The sequence below is a fragment of the Myxocyprinus asiaticus genome, chromosome 1, assembly GCF_019703515.2.
Source record: "Myxocyprinus asiaticus isolate MX2 ecotype Aquarium Trade chromosome 1, UBuf_Myxa_2, whole genome shotgun sequence".
In the NCBI taxonomy this organism is placed as follows: Eukaryota; Metazoa; Chordata; class Actinopteri; order Cypriniformes; family Catostomidae; genus Myxocyprinus; species Myxocyprinus asiaticus.
Window position 1 is genome coordinate 29,564,493 of NC_059344.1, and position 27,324 is coordinate 29,591,816.

Sequence of the window (27,324 nt, forward strand, 5' to 3'; positions counted from 1 at the left end):
TCTTTATTGGTCTACCTGACCTTGGCTTGGTATCAACAGATCCCCGGATTTTCCACTTCTTAATAAGTGATTGAACGGTACTGACTGGCATTTTCAAGGCTTTGGATATCTTTTTATATCCTTTTCCATCTTTATAAAGTTCCATTACCTTGTTATGCAGGTCTTTTGACAGTTCTTTTCTGCTCCCCACGGCTCAGTATCTAGCCTGCTTAATGCATCCACTTGAGAGCTAACAAACTCATTGACTATTTATACACAGACACTAACTGCAATTTAAAAAGCCACAGGTGTGGGAAATTAACCTTTAATTGCCATTTAAACCTGTGTGTGTCACCTTGTGTGTCTGTAACAAGGCCAAACATTCAAGGGTATGTAAACTTTTGATAAGGGCCATTTGGGTGATTTCTGTTATCATTATGATTTAAAAAGGAGCTTCATATGATCACTATCCTTAAATAAAAGACTTTTCCATAAATTTGTCATATTTTCAAAATCAATGCCAAAATTTCACAATTTCTGCCAGGGTATGCAAACTTTTGAGCGCAACTGTACGTCTTGAGAAGTCAATATGTTTTTTCTTTCATCCATTCCCTTCACATGTTCCTCTCGCTCTTCCTCTCTCCATCTCTTTTCCCTCTACATTACTACTGCCGTGTTTGTGGTGGCAAGGTCAGTTTCCACTACTAATATTCATTCCATAGTCATTTTTCTCCCTTAGAGACTACTTTTGAATCACCTTTTTTTCTTCCTTCAGAACTATATTATAAACCATTAATCTTGGCGATCCAGAGAGCAAGACATTCTGGCAGAAAGGCCACAAAGACCAAGGTTGGGTGAATTTGTGCATCTGTGTCTATCTAGGGGAGAAATCTAGTGCACGTGACTCAATGTTTTAGAATTCATTGGGGGTAAGAGAGTTCATCTGAGGACAACTCCACAACACAGCTACACCTCCAACAGCACTGTCTCAGCTGTGCTTGGGATGTAAATTAGAGAGTGACTGCAGCAGCCGCCAGAACATGACAGCATGCATTAATGCACGGCTAATGTGCCTCTGTGTGCGAGTGTGTACTCATTAATATGGAGAAGGGCTGCGCATACAAAAGACGCTTTTTTTGTGGATATAAAAGGAAGTATCTGAAGCAGACAGGGAATGATCCTGGGAGGCAGGTTTCCAAACAATCTGCCTCCCTTTTCAAGTTCCTTCTCATTTGTAATTCCAAATGGCTACAGTGTTCTTAGAGCGCAGTGAACAGTCCTCATATTGTATGAAGGTGCAATGACAAACTTTTCAAGACAATACATTTCAAATGATGACATTAAATGTCACACAAAGTTACTGCCAAATATGGAGAAACATTCGTCTGAGAATACCTCAGATGAAATGATGCAATCAGGAGACATTTTCAGAAAATGTTCTGTCCTTTTTGCAATGTCAAAATTCTTTCCTTCTAAAATACTTTTGTTGGAATTGCTCTGCATGTTTTTTGGTAGAATTACCTCTTGATATCATCAGGTCTCGTCAAAGACCCTATTACCCTGCTGAAAAGGCCAGCTTAAAGGAATAGTTCACCAAAAAATTTTAATTCTCTCATCCTTTCTTCTGCAGAACACAAATTGAGATTTTTAGAAGAATATTTCAGCTCTGTTGGTCCTCACAATTTAAGTGAATGGGTACTAAAATTTTGAAGCTCCAAAAAGCACAAAGCCAGCATAAAAGTAATCCATAAAACTCCAGTGGATAATTTCATATCTTCAGAAGCAATGTTATAAGTGTGGGTGAGAAACAGATAAATATTTAAGTCTTTTTCTTTTACTATATATTCTCCTCCCTGCTCAGTAGGTGGCGAAATGAAGGTGAAAGTGGAGACTGATAGTGAAATAGGACTTAAATATTGACCTTTTTCTCACCCACACGTATTATATTGCTTCTGAAGATATAGATTTAACCACTGGAGTCATTTGGATTACTTTTTTGTTGCCTTTATGTGCTTTTTGGAGCTTCAAAATTTGGGTACCCATTCACTTGCGTTGTGAGGACCTACAGAGCTGAAATACTCTTCTAAAAATCTCAAGACAGAAAGTCATACACACTTGGGATGGCATGAGGGAAAGTAAATTATGGGAGAATTTTCATTCTTGGGTGAACTATCCCTTCAACCAGCATGCTGTTCTCATGCTTGTCCAGGCTGCTTCATGCTAGTTAGTGTTGGTTTGGTGATGGTCCAGGTGGTGGGATCATTAACAACTCCAGTTCAATGATCTGACAGTCCCTGCTTACAACGTCATCACAATTCACTAGTTCCTGTCATGCCAAGATCCAGCCCCGGCCCATCATCAACCCCAAACCTGTGCCCCATCTGCATCACAGAGTTTCATCCAATATCAGCCATAACCAATGTCTGTCCTACACCACCTGCATCACTCCTATCGGCTGGAGTACTTTACTAAAATCATTCATTACCATCATTGTATTTAATTGAACCACAAACTCATTAGTCAATATTATTACAAATATTCTGTGGATTACATCTGGTCTAATTAATATTAGTGTGTGAAGTATGTGTATACTGTATGTTTGTAGGCTAGAGGAGGATTGAGTCTGGTTCTCCAAAGGTTTTATCCTCATCCCACCCAACCATCTTAGAGTTTTTCCTTTCCTCTGTCACCTTTGGCTTGCTCACTGGGGATCTTAAGGCTCTATTGTTTGTAAAGCTATAGCTATTGCTTAATGCGATATACAAATAAATTGAATTGAAATTGATTTACATGTTAAGCAAAAGCAGACAAAGCATCAGTTCTAAATTGCAATGCTTCCCAAGGATACCAGGATGGGGAAAGAGAGACATTAATATGAGAATATGTTAACGTCCATTTGCTGTGTCTGAGAACGTGACTGTGATTTAAATTGTGTGTCTTGTGTTTGCAGCTGCATACCAGCCACATGTCTCTGTGTGCAAGTGTGTTTTTTTGTGTGTGCTTATATAGTAAGTTTATTTGAGAGTTACTGAGTAAAAACAGAAAAACCACTCCTGCTCATAAGTTACAAGTGAATTAGCACTCTGCTCGCTGTCATCTGCTACAATAAGAGCGCACAATGCTCATGATGGTGTTTTCCATGTATGAGACAAGGAGCTATAAAAGGTATGAGCAACTGGCTTCAGCACAACACCCGCTCCACATACACAAGTTCCCTCATCTGAAATGCGCTGCACATGCAAACTATACAGTATATTCATCTCATTACATCACAGCCTTCACGGCTTAATAATCACACAAGGACATCATTTTAATTTGTGCGCTGAATGTTTACTGTCTTGAAGTTCCACTAACTTCTAGTAACCTCCACTGGCTACAGCTAGGGACCAAAGTAACACTGCAAGCCACATTGCATGGGAAAATGAAACATGACTGTATCATTTATTGGGAAACTCAAAATGGCAAAGTAACACGCTATGGTCTCTGGCATTAAAAGGACAGTATACTCAGTAAACCTAGATACAGAAATGGCTAGGCACAGAAATACATGGCTGCCATAAGAAAAGGTTGCATGTACATTTATATTATTCATTTAGCAGACGCTTTTATCCAAAGCAACTTACAAATGAGACAAATGAGCAAACAATTTGTCATACAGAGTTTAACATCTGCAGTACAGGAATGCAAGTTCGCACAGTGGCTGTAGTAGCAAAGATGCTAGCACAGGAAAAAAACAATCTGAAATCTGAAAATATATATTTTTTTTACATTAAGTGCAGTAGTACGTGCAAAGCAAACTTCTTGCAACAGGGTAGCTGGCTCAGTATCCAGAAGAAGAGCACCATGATGAGCCATCACACCATTGTGTCCCTGAGGATAATTGTCCCTGTAAAAAGTGTCATTTATTACTTTGGAAAAAAGTATCTGCTGAATGACTATTATTACTATCTAGAAATCTACAAAATATACTTCGGTAGAATTAAATGGATATTAAAGCAACACAAAAAAGCGTTCTATATTAGAATTTTGTTGATACATTTTTTTAATATTAAATGAATATTTCTGTCATCATTAGCCGCTTTTCCACCATGAGCTGAACAGTTCTTGTCACAAAACCTTTCCGTGCTGATCCGGGCCAGTTGGCAGGGTTACACTTTGTTTTTTCCACTGTGGTGCCGTGAAATAAGTAGCATATATGTAACAGATCCATGTGAGAGGTAAACATTGGCGAGCTATGGAGGATGATCGCATATTCCAATTTTTAGGACTGCCTTTTTCCCTGGTTTTACTCTGCTAACAAACAGCAAGCCATTGACTATGTTGCAAAAAGGAAAGGAAAGAAAAAAAGGCACAAGGTTTACCATCATTTGCTGAGGGCTTGTGTTTACCATCGGACACGAACATGCAGAAAGGTAGAAGTTCCCAGACTAGCTTAAAAGGATATTTATTGACAAACGATTATATGTATTATATGAAAATAGTATATGAGAATATATAGATGTATTTTGAGTTTAAATGAGCTATCTACTTCCCTGATGAAAAAGGCATGAAGAAAAATAAATGTAGGCTACACTACTAGTTAAACCATCATAATAAAATCATGACACTAAACGAGTCGCGATGTACTAAACCCATTCTACCAGTGTGGTTGAGCTAACGGTTAACTAACCGTGCTGAGAATTCCAGGCCAAGAACGGTTTATAATCGTACCGTGCCGAACCATGCTCCAGTGGAAATGCATTCGGCCCAATGGTGGAAAAGCGGCCATTTACTCACCCTCATGTTGTTCCAAACCTGTATGGTTTCTTTCTTCCGTGGAACACAAAAGGAGATGTTAGGCAGAATGTAAGCCTCAATCGCCACTCACTGTCATTGCATCTTTTTTTCCATATAATGAAAGTGAATGGTGACTGGGGCTAACATTATGCCTAACATCTCCTTTTGTGTTCCAAGGAAAAATGAAAATCATAAAGGCATGATACGACATGAAAGTGAGTAAATGATGGCAGAATTTTTTTTTATTTTTTTTTGGGTTAACTATTCCTTTAATATTTTTCTTTCCACCATTCTTTATGTTCCACTTTCTTTTATAATAACTATAACTTGTCTAGCCATTTACTGCTTCAGTGCAACAAATGTACAATTATTAGGTTAATGTACTAGGTCATCCTGAGAGGTGGTCGAGCTATGCTACATTATGTCCATGGTAAATCAAGCCCCATCAGGAAGCACAGTGCCAGTCCATGCAGAACTACCATCACAGACACTATAGTCTCATATCTAGTCTAATGGTTTTACCTTTGGGCATATCACAAAGAGAAAGGACACATAATTGGAGGACAGCTGGGCAGCTTCTAGCTTTACTACAGGGATAGAGTTTAAATTAATCCCACTGGTGCTGGGAAATTCTAATATCTGTACTACCTGGAGGCTACTAGTCAATCAGATTTGCTACTAGTTAATGCACTGGGTCTGTCAACTAATTGTGGATCACATGTGAATTTCAGTTGTGCTTGTTCAATACATGCAAACAGCAGAAGGAAAATTCCTCTGTCCACAAACTGCATCCCTGTGTATCTGTTTCATTAGCTTTGTATAGTAAACTGTAACGACCAAATATAATTTGAATTACACAAAGTAAAAATTAAGTGAGCACAGAGCAGAAAGTTATTCAGCATCCTCTCATCATAAGTGAGTCTAACTTAAGATGGTCTGACTTAGTTTGAAGTGTTTACATACAAGCCAAAATGGATCCTTTTCACATTTCCGGGTTTTGAACGCAGAAGTAAACTGTAGCAGGGTACTACAGTGGTGAATGGGAGACCACAGCAAATATTATTTTTACGTTTCCATTTGCTTCAACAGCAAAATTAATAATCCTCTATTACATTTCCAAAATTTCCAAAAGAAGAAGAAGAAAAAAAAAAAAAAAGAGAACGGTGGATTACGGCAATCAGAAGAAAGATGCCAAATTTACTGTCACTCCCTTATTAAAGGGATAGTTCACCCAAAAATTAAAACTCTCATCATTTACTCACCCTCATGATATCCCAGGTGTGTATGGCTTTCTTTCTTCAGTAGAACACATTAGAAGAAAAATAGAAAAATATCTCAGTAGGTCCTTAAAATGCAAGTGGATGGTGATCAGACTTTTGAAGCTCCAAAAATTACAGTGAGCATAAATGTCATCGTTACAACTCCAGCGGTTAAATTAATGTCTTCTAAAGCAATATGATCTTTTTTGGTGCGAAAAAATTATCAATATTTAAGTACTTTTTAACTCCAAATCATTCTTCCGGTCAGCAGCGTTATGCGCATGTGACGTAATTGCATTGACGTGAGACGCGAGAAGTGGCGCACGTGCAGCACACCTAGAAGAGAAGCGCTGTTCACAACTGAGACGGAGGAATGCTGTACAGAAGCTTCGTTGATTTTGGTTTATATCTGTATTTGTATCTGTTCGTTTACTCACAATGGTGTGTTTGTATGCTTATCCTTGATGTCTCAACCAAGAGAAGAACATGAAATTATGTCTGTAACATGCCAACGTGAATACGTCACACTAGAGACCGCATGAACTCAGCGCTCTCGTGAATGCGTACACTACTTCTTTCCAGAAGCTATGGTTTATAGTTAAAAAGTACTTAAATATTGATCTTTTTCACACCAAAAGCGATCATGTCATTTAAAAGACATTCATTTAACCGCTGGAGTCATATGAATGACGTTTTTTGCTGACTGTCTGTGATTTTTGGAGCTTTAAAAGTCGGATCACCATCCATTTGCATTTTAAGGACCTACTGAGCTGAGATATTTTTCTTCAAATCTATTGTGCTGAAGAAAGAAAGTTATGCACATCTGTGACATCAAGAGGGTGAGTAAATGAAGAGAGAATTTTAATTTTTGGGCGAACTGTCCCTTTAACTGTATTTGAAACCCACATTGAAACATGAGAGGAGTAGGTGACAAGTGTTTTTAAATTATTATTTGTTTTTTCCAGGGTAACATGACACAAAGAATAATGTAATAAATTTACACTAAATAATAAAAAATTAAAAAATTAAAATATAATAACATTTGCTAGATTTCCGCTGCTGAATACGATGAAATGTGTCATCCGTTTGTGAAAAGGGAACTATAAGCGACTGTTTTTTGCAGCTTTTATGACCATGCAGGCAGCATGAATCTAGCAATAGAGATCTATGAGCATTCATTTCTCACCCACATCGTCTCAGCTGCGCAGACACCATCTCCAGTCGTACACTCTCCATTAACGACAACAAAAACCACTGATGCTGCACAGTGTTCTGTTGAGTCATTTACATTAGGTAAATATTGACCCGCCAACTAGTCAATTAATAAAATGAGTAGTCGTGCAAGCCCTCCCACTCAGTTACAGCAATGCAAGACTTCATCTTATTTTATACAGTGATAGCAACAATGTTTTCTAATGCTGGACAAACTTTGCACTTGCTAGATCATCCTTTGTGTATATGATTTCATATCTGAATATCAGAATGTTAACCATAAATTCTAGAGCAAATATCAACACCATTTACCTTGATAGCTCTTGAGGTTCAGCAGGTGCAGTTAGGGGTGTCTGGTTCTTCTCCCAGGTGATCCTTGGGGTGGGCATGCCATCTAAATAGCACTCAAACCGTGCTGTGCCTCCTACAGGCACAACCTGAGGTTCAGGATCCTGAAGAAAACGGGACAAGCCTGAGAGACAGAGAGAAGAAAGTAAAAAGGAGACCAAGAAGGGAAACAGGGAATGCATAACATTCACTTATTGTATAAGAAGTACAAGCAATGTAGCCACGTGGTGGGAGTAAAGAGAAGGCAAGGGGGCCCCTGACCTCTGCTCTGGTGCCTTTGTGCTTTGAAAATATTCACTTTGATCTGCTACATCTGCCAGACTCACACAGTTCCTAACCCCACAGTACACTGAGCAAGAGGATCTCATGTTCAGACACATGCATAGAGCGAAGTGACATGATACTTCATGTTATTCAATAAAAGAAAAAAAATAAATAAAATATATATATATATATATATATATATATCTTACCTGATTTAGGTGTACAAACTTTTAATTTAAGCTGCTACCACCACACTTTCATGCTTATGCTAGCAACCAAGTGTTTTAAACACTGATCTGACGCTAAATGTCTTCTACCCAAAGCCACTTTGAATTCTTAAAGGGATACTGTAGTTCTGTTATGATTTACTAACTCCTATGTTGTTCCAAACCTGTATTACTTTCTTTGTTTCGTGAAACTCAACCAATGACTTTTATTTTATTGAAGAAAAAAAAGATTACATGAAAGTGAATGGTTACTGACTTTTGGTTGAACTATCCCTTTAATACAGTCTATGCCAGGGATCATAACCTTAGGCACACGTCACTAAAAATTAAGGGTGATCATCGGCATGCAAACGATAAGATAGAGTAATATAAATATTATATGCATCTTTTTTATTGTTCATTTTTTAAATAGCAATTAATAAAAATTAATAATTGTAGTCCCTCACATTGCATGTTAATCAATTATTTGCACTTATCCTTTATCCTTTTTTAATAAGAGGATTTCAATGGAAAGACAACAATAGCGTAACAAAAATACCTGGAACTCATTTCATCTATCATCCCAAGAATACAAAGATTCTGAATGGGCCAATATATTTATTTAAGGGAGAGTATTGACTGTTGACACAAAACTCTCAAAGGCTATTCATGATTATCCAGTGAAGCAGCTATCCATATACAGCACAGGTTAAAACCCAGTTCAAATCTAAAAGTTACTAAACAATCCAGCAGACAGTGCAGCTGAGACCTGTTAAATATTAACACTGAATTTTTTTTACTTTTACTCAGCATGTGGTCTAAAACAAACACACTCCACAAAAAAACATGAGATTTTTTTACTGAAGCAGTCACCAGTAGAATTATCATGTGTGTGTGAGACAGTGGAAATAACTGTGTTTGTGAGAGCACTTAAACTTCTGAAGCTATTTTACTGGAAAACCAGACAAAAATTCTGATTAAAGGAATTAATATATATATATATATATATATATATATTTTGTCATTATTTACTCACCCTGAAGCAGTGGTGTGTGGTGGACTTTTGAAATGAGGCAGAGTGCCATCTCAGCATTCTTTTTATTTATTTTTTATTTTATTTTTTTGTCCATTATAAATTCTTATTTCAGTTCCAGTTGACACTTAAATAGCTTTCAGGTTAAATTTGAAATCTGATTTATCACAACATATGATATGAAAAAGTAGGCCTGCATAAAAATATATAATATAAAAAGTCACATATTTTGCTTAGAAATGCAACATGACATGACATAAAATAATAAAAATGGCTGTTGTTCTAAATGTAACATATATTTTCCTTAAATCAGTTTATTATCAAAACTGTATAGGCTATGTACAGTACATATTATACAGTATATGTTAATGACCATATATCAGATTTCTGTACAGGAAGGCATATGAAATACCTTTTAACTTACACTGTAAATAAGCACGAAATACTTATTTTTGTGAGTTTATTTTAACACTATTAAATCAAGTCAAATCAAAGATTCATGAAGTGTATGCATTGTTTTATAATTATTAATTTTCATTGCCTCAAAAACAATACCTACAACAATACAGCAACAAGCATATTTCATGTATATTTCATCTGTTCACCTATTATTTTTATCTAATTTTTGGATCATCCGTCATATACACCTTGGTAAACAGGGTTCATGATGGCACGGATCTGTACCTTTAAGAGTGAGTGCTTACTAAAAAGCATGTCGCTCAAATACCGTTTCAGATTTCAAGTCATTTTAAGTTCATTTTGATTTGGACGTGACCAAAAGTGCTGTTGTCCATGTCAGTTAGTTGTTTTCTGTGCAAATAGTTTTTGCACTTCCATCAGTTCGTCCCATTCATAGCGATCTGCAGAGACATGCCATGATGGAGGGCATGAGAGGCGGGCACTATCGCATTGATTGACTGACAGCGTATTGAACGAATTATAGCTAATCAGAGCCAGTGTCTCCCCTCACATGACTTTTCGCTGAATTCATGATGCACAAGTCGCATTTTTACTACTTTTATCAAACTTTTTGGGTTCTTTTTTAAAATATATCCTTTTGTGTTCAGCAGAAGAAAGTAAAATTGGTTTGAAATAAACGAGGTTGAGTAAATTTTCATTTGAGTAAACTATCCCTTTAAGAAAAATATTTTTGCAGTGTGCTCTGGCTTCATTTAACCTATGTTTGGAACTACTTTTGGAACTTTCATTAGTGGAGAAACAACAGTCAAAATAACTGGTCACTGCGTAGTTCTGTTGGTGTTTATTTTGTAAATAAAGATCATCTGAAATTTCCTTCTCATTATCCAGCTTATTACAAGACTACTTGCCAAATAAGTAAATAAATGGACATGAAACATTAATTTGCATTGAAATTATTTTATTAGCTTACTTGTAGAGATCGCACAGTGATCCGAGAAGTAGAAAAGGTGACTCGCAATACCCGAATGAGCGGTCTGATACATCTTAACCGCAGGATGTTCGGTTGTTACTCCACTAGATGGCACCATTGACCAATTAGAATAGAGTAGTCCAGAGCGTCGTGTAATAAAAAGCAACATCATACTAGTAATTTTGCTGTTGTACTACATATCAGCAATGATGTGATTACAACAGCACTCTTGCTTGTGTGATATTGTTTACAGTAAATTTTATTGGATAATTAAAATACTTCTGTAAAAAACTTCTATCGCATATACAGTTTTACATTTTCCTGTTAGACTGCCATGACATGCTCTCTCTTTCTCTAAAACTGCAATGTTCATCAGTGTCTACACCAGAGATAGCAGGGGTCATTAGCCTACTATCTTCATAAAAGAAATAAGAAAAAATTTAATGAAACAGACATAATGAAGGTAGACAGAGTCATGGCCAATGAAATACATAATGACTAAAGGAAATGGTCTCTATCGTCTAGTGGGCGAACTTAAAAGATGTGGGAGGAAGAGGAATAAGGGGTTGGAGTCTGGTCTTTTTCCCTTTCTCAGGCTTTTCAATAAGCACATTGAGTCTTTGAACTGACAAGGTAAGAATAAGACTCAGTTCCAGCCAAGCAAAATGAGGCACCCAATGGAATGTGACAGAGAGATAGAGAGGATGGTATGCATCTGAGTTTATGTTAAAAAAAAAAGAAACGTAGTCTAAATACAATAGAGTTTAATCTAAGTGTGTGACATAATTGTTTTTTCAATAATTAAGCTTTAGCCCTGTTACACGTTTTAATGCAATAAAATATGCACTATAAAATGTAAAACTATTTAATTACGCTTTTATCCATAGAATAGGTTCTAGGCCTGTTTGTTAATGTATCAAAAAACTACGCTTAATAATTAGTCAATTGTGACAGGTTAGAGCCGGGCAAACAATCCAATGTAAATTTATTTGACACACAAATATGTGCTTTTCAGCAACAAGTGCACATGATTCCTGCTGCTTGCGTCTCTCTCTCCCCTCCAGCGGTCTGGATTGCCCTTTTAAATCCCTCTGCCCTTTCACTGCAAACACAAAACAGCTGTTAGAGGTGATGTCCCACAGGTGTCAAACCTTACCGCACTCACTCTCTCAGCCTCGCTCTCCACAGACGTCGCTCACCATGCCCCCATCACCACATACCCCCATCGGCCAACTCAGGCCGGGGAGCCATCCGTCCTGTCACTGCAGTAGTGAAGGCGGCGTGCAGTCTGAGGATTCTGTCCATGAGCCGCTGAATCATAGCCGGGGCCCCGAACAAAAAAAAAGGAAGGGTGACAAATTGGTGTAAGCCAAACGGTGTGGAAAATGCTGTTTTTTTCATGGGACATGGGAGTTAAGGGGATCTGCCAATATCCCTTTGTCAAATTCAGTGTCGAATAAAAGCGAGCCACACCTAACCGATTGAGCAGTTCATCAATCCGAGGTATCGGGTACGCATCAAATTTAGACACCGCATTGACTTTTCTATAATCCACACAGAACTGGACCAAGCCATCAATCTTCGGAACCAACACCACCAGGCTGGCCCCAGTCACTGTGGGATTCTTCTATTACCCCCATATCCAGCATGGCCTTTAATTCTTCCCGGACCACTTTTTTGGTGTGTTCAGGTAATCAGTAGGGACGGCTGCATACCACTACCCCTGGGGTCATTTGTATCGATCTTCATATGACTGGGAAGAGTCGAGAACATGTCTGAGTATTCTCCTTGCAACCTGGCAACCTCCGTGACTTGTGATGGTTAGAGCTGGTCTCCGCAAGTGACCAGGGTGACTCGATTGTGGCTTTTAAGTTCACCTCCGATCCGAGCTCCTCCCTCTTTGAGATTGAGGTGTAAATCTGACGTGCTCCACCTCTATCAGTTCGTTTAACCTCATAATCAGTTTCGATCGGGGGTGGCCTGTGGTGTGTGGGGGACCCGGACCAATGTCCCACGATGAAGGTGGTGGAAATGCCCCGCAACTCCAACAGACCAGCCCAGACTTCACACCCACACCAGTGGCAGCGGATTCACCAGCCTGTGGGGGAGAACAGAGAGGGTAAGGGGAAGCCAGCAGGATGAACGGTCCACGGGACCGGGGAACGGGTTTGGTAAAGGAATTCCCCATTTCTGGGGAACAGGAATGGGATGAGGGGGAAGAGAGGGGGAGGGAAGAGAGAGAGAGAGAGAGAGAGAGAGAGAAAGAGCTCACCGGGCCCCAGATACACTTTCATATGGTCATCAGCTAGCTGGACCGCCTCTTCCACCCACTCCGCTGTCCCTTCTGGTAGCCAGTTGATGAACTGCTCCAGTACCACCAGATCGAGCAGCTCCTCAGCGTCGCGATCTTCAGCCAGCATCCACCCTCTGCAGGCATCAAGGAGCTGCTGGGAGAAGGCGAACGGATGGCCGTGCTCCCCCAACATCAGTGACTGGAAGCGCAGGCAATGCTGCTCTGGGCTACAGCCGACCTGCTCCAAGATGGTTCTTTTCAGATCCTCATACACCAGGAGATTGTTGGCCGGCAGTTGATGGGACACGAGTTGGGCTTCCCCGGGAAACAGCGGCAGTAGGCGGACACCCACTGGATGCTCGGCCATTTCTACGCTTTGGCCACTTGCTCAAAGAGCACGATGAAAGCCTCCTGGTCATCTTGAGGTCCCATCTTGGGCACAGCCATGAGTGGGTGGGTCCGGGGTCGCAGCCGAAGATGAATCCTGGTGTACAAAGCTCCGTAGCACCTGCCAGTCCTCCACTTGAGCCTTGAACAGTGCCTGGAACTGCTGCTCCTGTTCTACGCATAGCTCAAGTAGAGCCTGATGCTGGGCTTGGTGGATGCTGACAAGGGTCTTGACTACTCTGGCCAGCAGCAAGGACTCCATGATGCCGTTTCTTCCTCCTTCGATTCCTGGGTTTCAGCACCAATGTGACAGGTTTGTGACTCTTTTTATGAAAGCGGAAGCAAGAGCCAGGCAAACAATCCAACGTAAATTTATTTGACACAAATATATGCTTTTCAGCAACATGAAAGGCGCACACGATTCCTGCTGCATGCGTCTCTCTCTCTCTCCCCTCCGGCAGTCTGGATTGCCCTTTTAAATCCCTCTGCGCTCTCAATACAAACACAAAACAGCTGTTAGAGGTGATTTCCCACAGGTGTCAAACCTTACCGCACTCACTCTCTCAGCCTCGCTCTCCACAGACGTCACTCGGCCACACAGCCATCACCGCATAAAAAAAATTAATTCAATTATTTTGTATTCATATTTTTTCCAGAATATGATAAAGACGAAAATATAAATGGTGGGATAATTTGCACTAATCAGGAAAATTTACAACAAAAAAAAAAACTACAACAAAAAACACCTGGGTTTAGGATACATTCACTAGTTCAAAAACTTAATGCATTCCGAATGTATTTCTTATCCACAACTGTGTTGAATAGAAGAATGCACAACTAAGATTTACATTTTTTATGTACATTTTTTGTATTTATGGAGTACAGGGAGGTTTGGCTCATAGTAAAAAAAGAAAAATAATAATGTTGTCACATTAATTATTGAGCCAATATAATTAAAGGATAATATCTTGTCTGACTTTATGCAAACTAACACAAACAGACGGTAAGTAGACTACTGATTGTGCCTAATAGAGTTACATATCACAGAAATATTTACTGAACCAATAATTGAAATATAAATGAAATCCATCTTCTATACAGGCAGGTAAGTCTGATCTTTAAATCAAGCATGGTAAAATAAAAAATTTAAAAGCTTAATAATGGCGTTTAACACGTTAAGGACTTATTGTGATCATGAGTAAAGGTACAGTACAGTATCGCCTACCTTTCCAAGTGTATTCCCCAAATATTCCACAATATGCATAACATATCATAATTGGAGAAGAAAAGAACATTAATTAACATATTTTGCTTAAATAGACACACGGAAAAAAAACAGTGAGGCAGAAATCCGAACTAGGCTGCGTTTCCCAAAAGCATCGTAAGCCTAAGTGGATCGTAGAAGGCTTACGATGCTTTTGGGAAATGCAGCCCTAAACATTTTTAATTTAAAGGGAGAATGTGCACGCTGTCTGAGACGGCCTCTGTGTTACATTGGGAATTAATAGTCATTTTAATTGATCATTAAATTATGTAATCAATGCATCGAAGTTTTAGCATAATATTGATGCAATTTTTACACCACTACATCCTACTAATAAGTGGGAAAAACAAAACGTCATTTCAATTGGGTGTGCAAGCTTTCATTTTGTGTGGCATTTACACACCCTGGAACACCCATGGCTACGCCACTGCTCTGTCGGAGGGGCAATACAGCAAAAAGCCCCCTAGAACCACACCCTCTCCACGTGTCTGGAGACAAGCAGCTATGAGAAATGCATTATGCGATTATGCAGGTTCACTTCGGAGTTAAAAGTTATGAAGGATTCCTTTTATTTTGGTTATTGTGAACCACAACAGAATTCTTATGAACATAGTATGAAAGCACTCTAAAAAACTAACTCGTGGTGAAGATTGGCTGGTTCTTTGAGCTCCCTAACACCCACAGCTGGTGTTTGCTGTAGCTGAATCAGAGTAGAAAAGCTTTTTCGGGCTACACATTCATACTCACTGGCAAGATGGAGGGTGATAGCCCGGCTGGTCAAGGTTCCTGTAGAGCTGGTACTTAGGCAGCTGTACCCTCCCTCCACACCTGCTGAAGCCTGACCATTCATGTAGGAGGGCAGGATAAGCAGGGAGCCATTGAGCAGAGGCCGGATGGTCTGGCTCTCAGAGAGGACCAATCCATCCCGCAGCCAGGTCACGTTGAGTGGGGGCTCACTGGCCCCCAAGTGGCAGTCCAGCAGCAGAGGGTCACCAGGCTCCAGAACCACATGGACTGGACCAGCACCACAGCTTAGTTCAACTGACACAGGCTTCTCTAATTAGTGAGTGAGAGAACGTAGAGGGAGAGAGGGGGAGAGAAAGAGACACAGATGTGAGACTGGTAAAGCTGTATACAGCCTTAGGTTGGGGGGGGGGTTAACGAATGATCAAATGATAGAAAGAAAAAAGAAAGGAAAGAAGGACATACATACATCATATATTACTTTCAATGTACAATGGAAATCTTTCAGCAGTGTAAAGCAATCTGGACAGGCAGTTTGCCTTCCACTCAAAAAAGCCCCTGCAGAACAGAGTTATTCCCATTGTCAGTCATTCCCTTTGTCAGTCATGTCAAGCGAGAGGCAATCATTTTATAACGACTATGCTAATCGGCCAGCCATAACACTATTTCAGCGCCCTCTGTGCACACACTGTACGTGCACACGTTTAGCACACATTGGTCTTCAGTGTTTTTGTGCTGCAGTAAGCTCCCAATTAATTACACTAATGGGAAATGGAATTATTTCCTAGATTAAAGTGGAAGCTGACCCTTCGGCATCCCTGTGTGTGTGTGTGTGTGTGTGTGTGTGTCAAGCCAGCAAATGCAGCTCTGACATGCTAGTACACAAAAAGATGGAAAACACACAGCATTGTTAGCCAGACGGATGAAAGCTACAGTGCAGAGATACAGTATACGTGTGAGACTTTATAAGGCAGATAGAACAGAGTGGCAGAGCGAGACTAATACATTCAGCAAATCTAGAACTGCAGGGTCCCTGAGTGCAATCACCTACCTCTGACTATAGGTGAAAATAAGGCCACTAAGCCTCAGGCTCAAAAAGGGTCAGCACCATTCCAAATAAGACCTTATTAGTAAGCGAGAGAACAAATGTGTGCATCTGCGCGTGGATCTGAGAGAAAAATGAAAACACTGGCCACAGTGAGCAGTCCTGCATCAAAGGTACGAGAGATCTGTGCCGCAAAATAACTCAGACACTGGCCTACTTTCAACAGCCATTAACATTTAGGGAGAGAATGCAGGATGGGTTCAATAGACAGTCACCCCAGATCCCCTTTACAGCGCCTCTCTGTCCTCTCGCTACTTCTCTTCTATTCAAACTTCAATTAAATCTCATTAAGCCATTAAAGGAATATTCCGGGTTCAATAAAGTTAGGTTCAATAGAAAGCATTTGTGGCATAGTGTTGATTATCACAAAAATTTATTTTGATTTGTACCTCTTTTTTTCAATAAAAAAAAAAGAAATAAAAAAAAAATCTGGGTTACAGTGAGGCAATAACGTACAATAGAAGTAAATGGGGCCAATCCGTAAACCGTTTTAAAGAGTATAGCCACAAGATATAAATATGCTTTTCTGTGTTGTTATATTCAATTTTACAACTTTGTTGCCATGATGACAAAAAGCTGTAAACCCTATAATATCACAAAAACGATGATTTAAACAACTTTACAGCTCAAATAATACACAATTTTTAACAGAAGTATTAATTCTGTTAAAGCCTTTAAACCCTCCAAAAACTGGCCCTATTCACTTCCATTGTAAGTGCCTCAGTGTAACTCGATTTTTGCTTTTGTTTTAAGAAAAAGAGGGACGAGTTGGAATTTTTGTGGTAATCAATATTATGCCACAAATGCTGTCAATAGAGCTTACTTATACTGAACCCGGAATATTCCTTTAAGGATATCTGAGCTTTCCCAGACAATATTTTTGGCAAAGCATCCCAAGGTTTCTGATATCCTTGATGACTCTATTTGACTTAAAAAAAAAAAAAAAAAAAAACAGGTGGCTCACCACTGTTACCAAAAAGAACAAATCCTTCTGAGGAAATGCTTAAAGTGTCTTGTTTAATGCTAAAAAAAAAATAGTTCTTGCATGCACATGAGATGTCAAGAAGTTCACCCAAAACTGAAAATTCTCTCATCATTTACTCGCATTCATGCCATCCCAGATGTGCATAACTTTCTTTCTTCTGCTGAACACAAAGATTTTTTGAACAGTATTTCAGCTCTGTAGGTCCTTACAATGCAAGTGAATGATGACCAGAAATTTGAAGCTCCAAAAAGCACATAAAGGCAACATAAATGTAATCCATAAGACTCCAGTGTTTAAATCCATGTCTTCTGAAACAATATGATAGGTGTGGGGGAGAAACGGTCAATATCAATATTTAAGTCCTATTTTACTATAAATTCTTATCCCTGCCCAGCAGGTGGCAATATGCATGAAAACAGTGAATCACCATAAACAAAAGAAGAAGAAAGTGAAGGTGAAAGTGGAGATTGAGAGTAAAAAGGGAACTTAAATATTGACCCACACTTATCATATTGCTTCTGAAGACATGGATTTAACCACTGGAGTCTTATGGATTACTTTTATGCTGCCTTTATGTGCTTTGTGGACCTTCAAAGTTCTGGCCATCATTCACTTGCATTGAATGGACCTACAGAGCTGAAATATTATTCTAAAATATATTTTTGTTCTGCAGAACAAGAAAGTCAAACACATCAGGGATGGAATGAGAGTGAGTAGATGATGAGAATCTTCTATCCCTTTAAATTTGAACTATCCCTTTAAATTTCAGGTTGTTTTTCACCGAAATCTATTGCATGTCTTCAGAAGACTTGGACTACGTGGACTACTTTTGGGTGCTTTTTAAACTTTAAAAAGAGGCAATATCCACTGCCATTTTCATTAAAATATCTCCTGTTGTGTCAGAAAGAAAGTCATATGTTTTGGGGGAAAAAAATGAGAGCGAATAAATTAGGACATTCATTTTTGGGTAAAATATTCCTTTAAAATGAGACATTGCCCATTGGATCTCCTTCCTCTCTCGCACACACATAAACACACACCAACTTTATGAGACCCTGCTGAGTTTGAGAAATGGCAATGTTTGTAACTTACAGGAGGGCGATTTCTCACCCCAATGGACCCCTGCTATTGAGGACTTCCTCTGATCAATCCAGTGGGGAGTCTCATGGCAGAGATCCAATCAAATCATCACTGATGATACTGTGCCCATGCAAAGAGATAGCTGGGCATCAATGAAGTTGTAAGAGAGTTTCCAAGCACTGACAGCATTTTCCATTCCTGATACTAAATTCAGCACCAGCTCTAAGCATCATCCTGTGCAAAGTACCAGGGGCCGTTTGCACCAGCTGTGCGTAAGTTAAAACTTAGCCTAGTTGTGGTGTAAATGGGCGCTAAGTCACAATTTACGTACTACTAAATATTTGAGCATTGCACCATTAAACATAGGTATGACATAACCCTACATATAAACTAAATATTTACGGAAGCCTCCGACCAGGAGTAACGGTTGGAATAAAAAAGCAGACTGATATTTTATGACATCAATGAGCTCATGTTTTGCGTGACAGACGTCAATCCTTTCAACATACATTATGATGTTGACATTTACTAGAGAGAGAGAGAGAGAGAGAGAGAGAGAGAACATTTTTTACTTTTAAGCAGCTCTTCATCATGAAACCGATCTAACTGTGCAGTTTTCAGGGTGCATCGCCCGACGTCAAGTTTCAACACATTCCAAATATTTATAGGATATTAACATGAATGAATGTCTATTTTTCCAGCCTGTTGTATTAGTATTTAATTATCACCCCTTATTTATTTTAGATACAGTTCCTATATATTGTTATTTAAACAATATATTGGCAAATATTGGCAAATATTCTATTTATCAAATCTACTTTTATAACGTATCATATTTTAATGGGGATTTAATTTATTACAGCTGACAGTTACGTGAACAAACAAGGTTTGAACATCAACCGTAACAAGATCAAACTGAAATACACAGCTTTTTAATACTTGTGTACAAATTTGAAGGCTGCTTATTGTATCAATTAAGGTAAACAACATATTATGCGACTACGCATTACTTTATGGAGAGCTTACGACTTACTAGTTAAGTCTTGCCTTAAGAACATGTGGTGCAACCAAATTAAGCACTGACTTAGTTACAAACTAACTAGTAGTTACTAAGCCCTTAGTGTGAACTTTACGTCCTAACTTACGCACAGCTGGTGCAACCCTTCCCAGAACCTTTCTATTTTGATAGTGGTTTAAAATACTAAACCCTAGTAAAAAGAGCAGCATCACAGCATAGCTGATCACTAGCAGAGTGTATGAGCATGGTTACTTATGGGTCCCATATTTAGTGAAGCAGCTCAAAAGACACACACATTTGCATTTACCAAAAAGAAGACCTCATGAAGTTAAATAAGCAACAGATTTTGCCATAGTGCAAGTCTCTCCGTTACACAATACCAGCCTCATCTTTCACAATATTCAAGTACATTATCACCTCTGCATATGAGCGCTGGTGTCAGTGAAGTTGAGAGAGTGCTCATGGGTAGCACACAACATTTTATCTGAACTGTATTCCAGACAGTGAAACCAGCAGTAGACTGTGTGCATTACCAAAGGCATGAACCACTCATGATATGACTAAACAAATACACACATTGTGATTACGCAACATACTGCGGCAGTGGAGAGACCTGCAGTAAAACTCTTTCCACACTCTTCACATCTGACATCCCTTGAGGAAAAAGCATGCCACTTGTTTTCCATACAATATAAATAATATAAAAATATATATTTTGTTTTTAATGCATGAAACCTATGAACTTTTTTGAGAGAAAAACACTAATCATGTACATAAATCAAAAGCAACTTTTCTAAGCTAGACTTTCATACTCATTTCCAATTCATAGCCTTATAATACTTACATTTTTTTATTAAGGATTTCTCTTGAATAAGATAATAAATTATCAAAATGTTATGTATTTGTACGTTTTAATTGTCTGATGCATTTATTAAATCACAAAGGAAAAGAAAAATATTTTTACTACACTAGTAAATTATGATCTCTTCCAAAATATTATGAATTCATTCTATATAAAATCAACAATCCTGTTACTCTATGTAGTTTTAATGAAAAAAATAAATAAAATCAAAATAATTAAATAAAATCAAAAGTTTGCATACCCTGGCAGAAATTTTGAAATGTTGGCATTGATTTTGAAAATATGACTGATCATGATTTTTTTTTTTTTATTTCCTTTTATTTAAGGATAGTGATCATATGAAGCCATTGATTATCACATAGCTGTTTGGCTCCTTTTTAAATCATAATGATAACAGAAATCACCCAAATGGCCCTGATCAAAAGTTTACATACCCTTGAATGTTTGGCCTTGTTACAGACACACAAGGTGACACACAGAGGTTTAAATGGCAATTAAAGTTAAATTTCCCACACCTGTGGCTTTTTAAATTGCAATTAGTGTGTGTATAACTGTATATATAAGTACTTTAATTTATGAGAAATATACTGTAAGTTTATAAATGATCACAAAGCAACAATTGGTCCTAAACTAGCCCCTACTATATGATAACTTAATTTAGGTGAAATTTGCAGTCCTTTTATTCATTCAGGCATATCTTTTTATTATTTAGATTTTTATTATTATTTGATTTGATTAATAAATATTGTCTGTTACATTTTTATGTTTAATCTTTATTGCAAGAAATTAACAAATTCACTCAAAAATTAGGGTTTTAATCTGTATTTAGACTTAGTCCCACATTTTGGTAACAGGGTTGCAAAAATGGCAAACCTCAAAAAATTAATAGCAAATAAAACAGCTAATACAATATTTATTTGACCTCCTGAGGTTGATGAAACACATACAAGTTTCCTTGTTGAAAAAAAAAAACACAAAAGAAAAGTGACACCTTTTTTCCAGGTTCTTGGACATTGCCTCATATCATTCACAACGCCACATACTGCATTTGCGTAAAGTGTTACAACATATAACACAAAAATTGACCATGAACTAGGAGCACAGAAAAACTCATCTCTGAACATTTTGATGTCCTTCAGAGATATTATTTGTCTTTTTTGGTTGAGAAAAGAACACATCGCTGCGAAAGCATACAAACAACAAGCTGTTCAATACTTGCAAAGTTGAGGCAGACCTTTATGATACCCATTCTTCAGACAATTTCGAAGCCCTAAACTGAACATGAATTTCTGAATTAAATGTTTCTAAAAACACAGTATTTTTGTATAATTGAAACTTATAAATTGAAACTTTTTTTTTCATTCACACCATATGTTCAAAGGACATGTTGAAGAAATGTTTGAGCACTGATTGAAATCTCAGTACACTCTACTGCATTGTTTGTTTAAAAATAAAACGTATATTTTAAGACCTTTATTTAAATCATGTCATGTCAGTCCCACACATGAAACACTATGTCTAACAAAAGACAACAATGTATTCTATAGATCTCACGCTCACATGCATGTGGAGTACCTCTGATTGACAGCCCTACTAGCTATTGGGTGACTGGGCACTACAGCCAGCACAGCAATAGGAGGACAAATGTAGAGCTGTGTATGAACAAGCGTTTGTGTCGGGTAGGATGCCGAATGTGTGGCCTCAGATGTGTGGCACAATAACACAATTTTTGCATTCTGCATCTGAGCACAGCAGGAGCAAATTATTAATATTATTTATTACTTCTATCCGTTATGGATAGACGGTGTGTAAACGTTATCCCTAATATAAATAGTCGTGGGTCACCCATCATAATCACCTGTTGATTGTAAATAGGTCATAGCATGCACGTTGAGTTAAGATTAGATGTGAACAGAAAAAACAAAATAAAGCAGCAGAAGAAAGAGGGAGATGGAGATTTAATACATTTAGTTTAGAAGACAAAGCCTTTGCAGAATTCAATAAATGAAGATATTAAGATCACCAATGGGTCAACTCAGAGATTAGCAACAGTGTAGATGCCTCTAGCAGGAAGAAAAATGAAAGTACAAGAAATAGAGCATTCAGTGCTGTGAAAATATTTGCCCCCTTCCTGATTTTGTTCTATTTTTGTGTATTTTTCATACTAAATTGTTTTAAATCTTTAAACGAGATATAACATAAAACAAAAGCAACCTGAGTAAACACAAAATACAGTTTTCAAATATATACATTTTTTATTGAAGCAAAACAGTTATCCAACACCTATATACCCCCTTAAACTTAATAGCTGGTTGTGCCACCTTTAGCAGCAACAACTGCAAGCAAACGCTTCCGATAACTGGATATCAGTCTTTCACAATGCTGTGGTGGAATTCTGGCCCACTCTTCTTTCCAGAACTGCAAAGTTCAGCCACAATGGAGGGTTTCCGAGCATGATCTGCCCGTTTAAGATCCTGCCACAGCATCTCAATTGGGTTCAAGTAAGGACTTTGACTAGACCACACCAAAACTTTAAATTTAGCTTCTTTTGGGTCATTCAGAGGTGGACTTACTCCTATGCTTTGGATCATTGTCTTGTTGCATAATCCAGTTGTGCTTGAGCTCCAACTCCCGGACTAATGACCAGACATTTTCTTTTAGGATTTTCTGGTAGAGAGCAGAATTCATGTTTCCCTCAATTACTGCAAGTCGCCCTGAAGCATCAAAACATCACACTACCACCACCATGCTTGACCGTAGGTATAATGTTCTTTTTGTGGAATTCTGTGTTTGATCTACGCCACATGTAACAAGAATCATCTCTTCCAAACAGTTCCACTTTTGACTTATCAGACCACAGAACATTCTCCCATCAAGGTGTGTTTTGGCAAAATTCAGACAAGCCTTAATGTTGTTCTGGGTTAGCAGTGGTTTTCATCTCGCCACTCTTCCTTGGATGCCATTTTTGGTCAGTGTCTTTCTGACAGTGGAGTCATGAACAGTGACCCTTATTGATGTGAGATAGGCCTGCAGTTCCTTGGATGTGTCCTTGGCTTTTTTGTAACTTCCTGGTCGTTGCTGTGATCTTGGAGGAATTTTGGAAGGTCGGCCACTTCTGGGAAGGTTCACTACTGTGCCAAGTTTTCTCCATTTGTTGATAATGGCTCTCGCTGTGGTTCATTGGAGTACCAGAGCCTTTGAAATAGCTTTGTAACCCTTCCCAGACTGATGTATTTCAATCACCTATTTCCTCATCATTTCTGGACTTTCTTTCGACCTTGGCATAGTGTGTTACTGGGTGAAACCTTTTAGCCAAATTTATGCTGCTGAAAAAGTTCTATTTATGTGTTGATTTCATTGAACAGGGCTGGCAGTAATCAGGCCTGGGTGTGTCTAGTCCAGCTGAACCCCATTATGCAGTTTCATAGATTTGGGGATTTAATAACTAAGGCAAATACTTTTTCACACAGGCCCAGTTGGTATTGAATAGATTTTTTGCTTCAATAAATGACATTATCATTTAAAAACTGTATTTTGTGTTTACTCAGATTGCCTTTGTTTTATGTTAGATTTTGTTTTTGTGAATTTTTTTGTGATTAACATTTTTTATTGATTCATACATTAAACAAAGAAAAGCAAAATATATATACACAGAATCAATATTTAACCCCCACTATTACCCCTTCTAATCCCCAACCCCACCATGACCCTCAATAAACATTCCTGTGGTCACATAAAAGTATATATACACACAATAAAATAAAAATAAAAATAAATAATAATAGTAATCACCCACACTAACAACTGCACCTCTCTCTCCACTGCCCCTCCCCGAAAGCCCTCCAAAAATGCCAAATATTTGGTCCATTTTCCCACAAATGAGTCCAAATTCCCCAGTCTTCTAGACGGCCCTTCTTCGAAAGCTGCCACCCTCCCCATCTCAGAACACCACTCCTGAAATGGGGGCACTCCAGCCGACTTCCATCCCCTTAAAACAATTTGTCTGGCAATCATGACACTGGATAGAACCCAATTTTTGATTGTGTTTATTCCCTATATTGATGACCGCCCTATCGCCTAAATTACAGAGTCTGGGGCAAAATGAAATTTGAGTGCCCAATACTTCACACATAAAACTCTGAACATTCAACCAAAATTCTTGGATCTTAACACACCACCAAAAAACATGGGCTGTGTCTCCATCTTATGATTGGCATCACCAGCAGGTGGGTGTGTCTTTAAAACCAAGCCTATACAATCTAGAGGGGGTCCAATAGAATCGATGTAAAATCTTGAATTGCATAAGACACACCCTTGCATCTCTAGATGCAGACTTGATGTTTTTTAGAATCCTAGCTCCCACTCCCTCCTCCAATACAGAGTTTAAATCTTTCTCCCATAATCTCTTGATAGAAGTTAAAGCTCTGTTCCCCAGACTCTGAATTAGCAGGGAGTAATACACTTGATGCCTCATGACCGTTTCCAAAAGCAGTAATCACCACTCCAAGAGTGTCTGCCGCTTTTGGGGGGTGGGTGTATGCTACTCCCAAAAATAGTACAGAGCAAGTGGTGCAGCTGTAAATACCTAAAAAACTGAGATCTGGGAATCCCAAAATGTTGAACCAAATTTTCAAAGGATCTCAACACTCCACTCTCATATACAGTAGGTCACTGAGTGTAGTAACCCCCCTCATAATCCACCCTAGCAGCAGAAAGGGGACTTATTAATACATAATTCTGGGTTCAGCCATATGCTCGTGGCAACATTTAAATAAATGTCCGAATTAAACACTCTGGACACTTTTGTCCATACCAAGTGCATAACGAGATAACGGGGTGTAACTTAACTTCTCCGGTTAGTTTGATAGAAAGGCTTTGCAATGGCGAAATAGGGGCAAGAACTTCCTGTTCAATACAAAACCAAGGAGGGGTTCTCTCAGGTGGAAGCGACCAATGAGCCAAATGTCTGAGACCGAATGCATAATAATAAAACAAAATCTTGTGTAGGCCTAGCCCACCTTTGTCAATTGGCCTATGCAGCTTACTGAAATGTAATCTGAAATGTTTACCATTCCAAATTAAGGACTTAGCTATGCTATCAAATAGCTTGAAATAAGAGAGGGGGACGTCTATAGGGAGAGACTGTAGCAGGTAGTTAAATTTTGGAATACAATTCATTTTGATAACATTAACCTTCCCAATCATAGATAAATGTAATGAAGCCCACCTGCCCACATAGCTCGAAAACCTTTTTATTAAAGGGTCAAAATTAACTCTAACTAAATCACACAAATTTGCTGGGAATAAAATACCCAAATACTTAATGCCCTGTTTGGGCCACTGAGAGGCGCCCGGCTGAAAAGCCGTTACCGGGCAGTATGCTGTCAGAGCCAAAGCTTCGAGTTTAGACCAATTAACTCTGTATCCTGAGAACATAGAAAAGGAATTAATAATTCAGTGGAGGCAAGGCATAGATCTAGTAGGGTCGGAGACAAATAATAAAATATCATCTGCATAATGCAAAAGCTTATGCGCCAAACCACCAGCCACTATCCCTGGAAAATCATCCTCCTTCCTTATCGAGGCTGCTAATGGATCCAGGGCAAGACAGAACAATAATGGGGAAAGAGGGCAACCCTGCTGGGTGCCCATATCCAGAGTAAAATAATCTGAAATTAATCCATTCGTTTGTACCACCGCTACTGGGTGTCTATTAAGTAACTTAATCCAACCAATAAAAGTATTCCCGAACCCGTACATTTCCAAAATCTTAAAAAGATAATCCCATTCTACCATATCAAATGCCTTTTTGGCGTCAAGTGAGATGGCAGCAACCAGAGTCTTATCATTTGCCACTAACCTCAGGATATTGATGAAATGCCTAATGTTATCAGAAGAGCTACAGCTCCAAATAAACCCCACCTGATCTATATGTATAAGAGATGTCATAACTTTACTTAATCGGTTAGCTATAATTTTTGACAATATTGTAACATCTAGCTGGATCAGGGAAATTGGACAGTAACTTTTACACGCTTGGATCTTTGTCCTTTTTAAGAATCAGACTGATCCAGGCTTGCATCACGGTTGGCGGAAGCTTCCCATTCTTTAATGATTCCGTATAAACTTCTAACAAATGTGGAGCCAATTCTGTAGCATAAGATCTAAAAAACTCAGCGGCAAAGCCATCTGGCCCTGGAGCCTTGCCTGTAGGCAAGGCCTTAATTACCTCGCCAAGCTCCTCCAAGGTTTTCTCAGAATCAAGATAATTTTTTTGCTCAGCCATCAGTTTAGGAAGTTCTAATGGTTCCACAAAGTTTCTAATATCCTCATCAGTACACGAAGATGTGGAACTATAGAGATCAAGACAGAATTATTTAAAAGCATTATTAATATCAATGGCTGAGGTAAATATTTCACCACCAGCAGATTTCACTGAGGGAATGGTAGAAAAAGACTCCCTCTGTTTATATATCTAGCCAGAAGTTTTCCTGCCTTGTCCCCCGACTGTCTTGTCCTGAACAGCCAAAAGTCCACCTTCCGTGACAAAATAGTATTATATCTGTATTTCAATCTGGTCAATTCTCTGAGGCCATCAGATGACATTCAGCGCTTCAGCTCTGCCTCAGCACTTTTAATATTCCCTTCCAACTCCACAAGTTCTCGTGCTCTGGATTTTTTGGTGAATGAGGCATACTGTATGATCTGGCCCCTAAGAACTGCCTTAAGTGCCTCCCAAGCCACGCCCACAGAGGACACTGAGGACCAGCTGGTCTCCATATAAACACTGATTTCAGTCTTTAACATTTGTTGGAATTCAGGATTTCATCCCCAGCAAAAGGGGATGCATTAAAGCGCCAACTGTATGATTTCCTTTTCTCCATATGTGGCAACACCTCTAAATTCACCAGGGTGTGATCTGAGACTAAAATGTTTCCAATTGAGCAATCAATGAGCTCATCACTGCTTTCAGGTGAAGCCTCGTTGCACAAGGAAGTAATGTACAACTTGAAACTGTGGCCATACAATCTCCATCTCACTGGACGAGTTGAGATTACTCTGTTTTCCACCGAACACTCTAACGGATCCGAAGGAGACTGCCGAGCAATCTGCATCTTC

At 38.7% G+C, this 27,324-nt stretch overlaps 1 protein-coding gene across 1 annotated transcript in view; it reads right to left on the reverse strand.

Moving 5' to 3' along the window:
- Positions 1-27,324, reverse strand: part of LOC127445134 (immunoglobulin superfamily DCC subclass member 4-like) — a 96,483-nt gene that overhangs the window by 46,022 nt on the left and 23,137 nt on the right. The window contains exons 2-3 of the mRNA XM_051704953.1: positions 15,159-15,467; positions 7,539-7,698 (exon numbers count right to left, since the gene is read on the reverse strand). Of these exons, the coding sequence (XP_051560913.1) occupies positions 7,539-7,698; positions 15,159-15,467 (469 nt within the window). The remainder of the gene's footprint in view (positions 1-7,538; positions 7,699-15,158; positions 15,468-27,324) is intronic.